This window comes from Agrilus planipennis, unplaced genomic scaffold (assembly GCF_000699045.2).
Source record: "Agrilus planipennis isolate EAB-ADULT unplaced genomic scaffold, Apla_2.0 scaffold587, whole genome shotgun sequence".
Classification (NCBI taxonomy): Eukaryota; Metazoa; Arthropoda; class Insecta; order Coleoptera; family Buprestidae; genus Agrilus; species Agrilus planipennis.
The window spans coordinates 13,156-17,668 of record NW_020439720.1 but is presented as its reverse complement, the minus strand read 5'-3'; the positions used below and the strand labels follow the sequence as shown (position 1 = coordinate 17,668).

Sequence of the window (4,513 nt, the reverse complement as noted above, 5' to 3'; positions counted from 1 at the left end):
CGGAAGTATTAAAAACGGTGAAGAGTTTTACAAAAGAAAAGATGGCAGACGACGAAGTATCAAACAACGGTGAAAAGGAGATTCAAATAGAACAATCAATCTTGACCGACGAAGAGGTAGACAAAATGAAAGTTTCCCAACTTAAGACGGAGCTTCGAAGACGACAGCTCAAAACAACGGGACTAAAAAAGGGTTTGGTTGCTCGACTAAAAGCTGCGTTAATTATTGAACGCGATCGGGATGACTCAGAAGACGACGAAGAAGTCGAAGACGAAGACGATAATGAAAACGAAGACGATCAAGAAAACGAAGACAATGAAGACGATGAAGACGAAACCGTTCCAGCGTCCAGAGCACCAGCATCTGGCACGCGACGCCGAAGACGTGAGCCTGTACCGCAACCACAACTAACATTCAGGGATGTGGAGGAATCTCTTGAAAAATTTAGCGGAGATGATTACATAAATGTCAATCAATGGATTCAAGACTTTGAAGAAACGGCAGACCTATGCGCGTGGTCCGACGTTCAGAAGGTAACATACGCAAAGAGATTGTTAAAGGGGTCAGCAAAATTATTCGTAAACCATGAAAAGTGTGCAAAGAATTGGGAAAAGTTGAAGAAAGCGTTAAAGGGAGAATTCGATGAAGTCGTAGATAGTTACCACATACATCAGGAATTGTCCCAGCGGAAAAAGAGAACAGATGAAACTCACCAACAATATGTGTACAGAATGTTGGAAATCGCGAGTCAAGCGATGGTGGATACGCAGTCTGTAATACAATATATAATTCAGGGAATACCGGATGAGGCCGCAAATAAAACCTTACTGTATGGCGCGAAGAACATACGACAATTAAAGGAGAAGCTGACGCAATACGAGGCATTAAAGCGGGACATGAAGAGTAGAAGTAAAGCACCGGACAAGAAGGACGACGGTGGTAGACGCCACAACGCCAGGGACGTAGGGAAAAGATACACCGAGGGAAGTTCAGCGGTCAAGGTGAAAAGATGTTATAACTGTGGTGAAAAAGACCATTTAAGTGCCGAGTGTCCAACGAAAGAAAAGGGTGTAAAGTGCTTTAAATGCAACGGGTTCGGGCACGTTGCCGCAAAGTGCGCGGGCAAGAATAAGGAAGCTTTTGTTGTATCAAGGCTAAACAAGCAAAAGTACGTGAAAGAAGTTGTAGTAGAGGACCGTAAGTTTGTAGCTTTAGTGGATACAGGTAGCGATTTAACTTTCATGCGATCTGATGAATATGAAAAAATAGGATCTCCTGTTTTGGGAAAGCGTAAACTTAAGTTTGAAGGTCTCGGATCCACTGGCAACGTAACACTGGGTGAGTTTACAAAAAGTATGAATGTTGACGGTGATGAATTTTTAGTAACGTTTCATGTAGTACCGACGGAAATACTTAAGCACGGATTGTTGTTAGGAACCGATTTTTTAGATAAAGTTGAATTGCGTGTGCGACAGGGAATTGTATCCTTTTTAAAGCTCGACGATGCAAAATCGGAAAGTTATCCAGAAATTTTTGCCATAAATACTATCTCTGAAGCTAATGAAATCGAACTATCCTATATTAATGATAAATGTTACCGTGATGAAGTAAAGAAAATGATAACCGATTATAAGCCGGAAAAAACGCGCGACGTCGGAATTAAAACAAAAATTATATTGAGTAGCGAGGTACCGGTGGGATCAAGGCCGCGAAGACTGTCAGCAGAAGAAAAACAAGAAGTAGACGAATTAACAAGCGTGTGGCTTGACGAAGGTGTAATTAAACCAAAACGATTGTTTTGGTTAAAAAAAGAAACGTCTCCACGGGAATATGAGTAGTATAGCTATAGGGATACTGTGACACTTCGATGGCCTGTCCATCCTCAGTCCCTTACCATGACCTCCAAAGCCACCTTGGAGGTCATTCTTCAGCAGAAGAATGACCTCTAAGACACCTTGAAGGTCATTCTTCAGCTGAAGAAGTTCTTAAGAGCCTCTGGATTGTCCTCATAGTGGGCGGAGCCTGAAGAATGACCTCTAAGACACCTTGAAGGTCATTCTTCAGCTGAAGAAGTTCTTAAGAGCCTCTGGATTGTCGTCATGGTGGGCGGAGCATGAAGAATGACCTCTAAGACATATTGGAGATCGTTCTTCAGCTGAAGAGGTTCTTAAGAGCCTCTGGATTGTCCTCATAGTGGGCGGAGCCTGAAGAATNAAAAACTTTGGCGGTAAGCAATTTTCCGCGTCCCACCAGCGTCAAGCATGTCCAGAGTTTTCTCGGGCTAACGGGATATTTCAGAAAATTCGTGAGAGGATATGCCTCAATAGTCAGGTCACTAACTGATTTATTGAAGAAGGACGCGAAATTTTACTTTGGAGCTCGCGAAGTCGAGGCTTTCGCATCACTTAAAACCGCACTAGTTAGTAAGCCTATATTGAAAATATATAGGGTAGGTGCAGAAACTGAGTTACATACCGATGCATCTCGGTATGGTTACGGAGCAATTCTAATGCAATTAGACGAGAATGATAATATGTTCCATCCGGTTTACTTTGCTAGCGGAAAGACTACCGAGACTGAGAGGAGGTATGCTAGTTATGAGTTGGAAGTATTAGCTATTGTTAAAGCATTAACTAGGTTTAGAGTGTATTTATTAGGAATTAGATTTAAGATTATTACGGATTGTCAAGCGTTTGTTATGACTATAAAGAAAAAAGAGCTTTGTGTGCGTGCAGCCCGTTGGGCTGAAATATTACAAGAATTTAATTACGAATTGTGTCATAGGCCAGGGAAAAGCATGCGGCATGTTGACGCCCTAAGTCGCAACCCTTTGCCTAGTACGTTTCTTATATGTGAAAGCGAAGTCGATTTGATTACACGTCTCAGAAATCAACAAGAACATGATGCAGAATTGAAAATAATAATAGACGAGGCCAACCGTAATCAAGCCGACGGATACTTAGTGAGAAACGGATTATTGTTTAAAGATGTAGGTGACGATGTATTGGTAGTCGTTCCGAAAAGTATGCAATCCCAGGTAGTCCGGCAGGCCCACGAACGAGGACATTTCGGCATAAATAAGACAGAGGAAATTGTAAAAAAGGACTTTTGGTTCAAGGGTTTGCGGCAGAAAGCAGTGCAGGTAGTAAATAGCTGCTTAAGTTGTATTCTAGCGGAACGAAAACAAGGAAAGCAAGAAGGTTTTCTACACTCCATCGATAAAGGATCTTTGCCATTGGACACATATCACATAGATCACGTAGGACCTATGACGGCGACGAAGAAAAGATACCAACATGTGCTAGTGGTGGTCGACGCTTTTACTAAGTTTGTTTGGTTGTACCCAACAAAGTCTACTGATGCCGCTGAAGTTATTGACCGTTTAACGAAGCAATCCTTCGTTTTTGGAAACCCTCGACGAATAGTGTCAGATCGGGGAACTGCATTCACTTCACAGGCTTTTAAGGACTATTGTAAGACAGAAAAGATCGAACACACAATGATTGTGACGGGTGTTCCAAGGGGTAACGGGCAGGTAGAGAGAGTAAATCGGACTCTACTTCCTCTTCTTACCAAATTAACCTCTCCGATCTCCGAGAATTGGTACAAATACATTGAGGCGGCACAGAGATATTTAAATGCTACCCCAAACCGAGGTACAGGTAAAGCACCTTTTCACCTGTTATTCGGGGTTAACGCCCGGCTTAAGGATGACAACAACATTAAGGAACTGATAGAACAAGAATGGACAACCATATTCGAGGAGGACAGGGATGAATTAAGAGTGGAAGCGAAAAATACCATAGCGAAAATTCAGGACTCTAACAAGCGTGGCTATGACAAAAAACGAAAGATGCCAAATCGATACAGCGAGGGCGAGTGGGTGGCCATCAAAAGAACCCAACTAGGAAGTGGTTCAAAGCTAAAGGCGAAATATTTAGGACCATACAAAATAAGCAGGGTATTGAGAAACGACCGGTACGTTGTAGAGAAAGTTGGCGAACATGAAGGCCCAAATCGAACATCAACATCCGTGGACTATATGAAGCCTTAGGCTGCAGGAGATGAAACCGAATTTGACAAGGCCGACGAGACCGAATACATCTGAGGGGAGATGTTTGCGCAGGATGGCCGAATGTAGTATAAGTTAATGGTAAAATAGAATTAAGAAAGCGTAGTTAGTAGTATTATTATTCTTATTTTAGTTGTAAGTGTTTGTCTAAGTTGTTGGTAGAAAAAGGGACGGTATGGTTTTTGGGTTGTTTGTGAAGAGAGGACGTTGGCATGTTAGTAATTTTTAAGGAAAACGACGAAGAAACAGACACCAGGGGGGAAAAAGGGGCATCTGCAAGGGTGCGGATGTAGCAGGTAGCAGCAGTCGATGGTTACCGCTGTAACAATTAAGAAGCATCTTTGTACATTCTGTAAATAAACCTTTAAGAAAATCAGCCTTATACTTATTCTCACTAACTGTGAAATAAACATCTGTTAATTAAAAATATCATACCACATT

At 42.0% G+C, this 4,513-nt stretch overlaps 1 protein-coding gene across 1 annotated transcript in view; it reads left to right on the top strand.

The window, feature by feature from the left end:
• The first annotated feature begins 41 nt into the window (after positions 1-41).
• LOC112905971 overlaps positions 42-4,513 on the top strand; it is an 8,549-nt gene continuing 4,077 nt past the window's right edge. Inside the window, exons 1-2 of the mRNA XM_025979461.1 lie at positions 42-1,775; positions 3,710-3,911. Coding sequence (XP_025835246.1) covers positions 42-1,775; positions 3,710-3,911 — 1,936 coding nt within the window. The remainder of the gene's footprint in view (positions 1,776-3,709; positions 3,912-4,513) is intronic.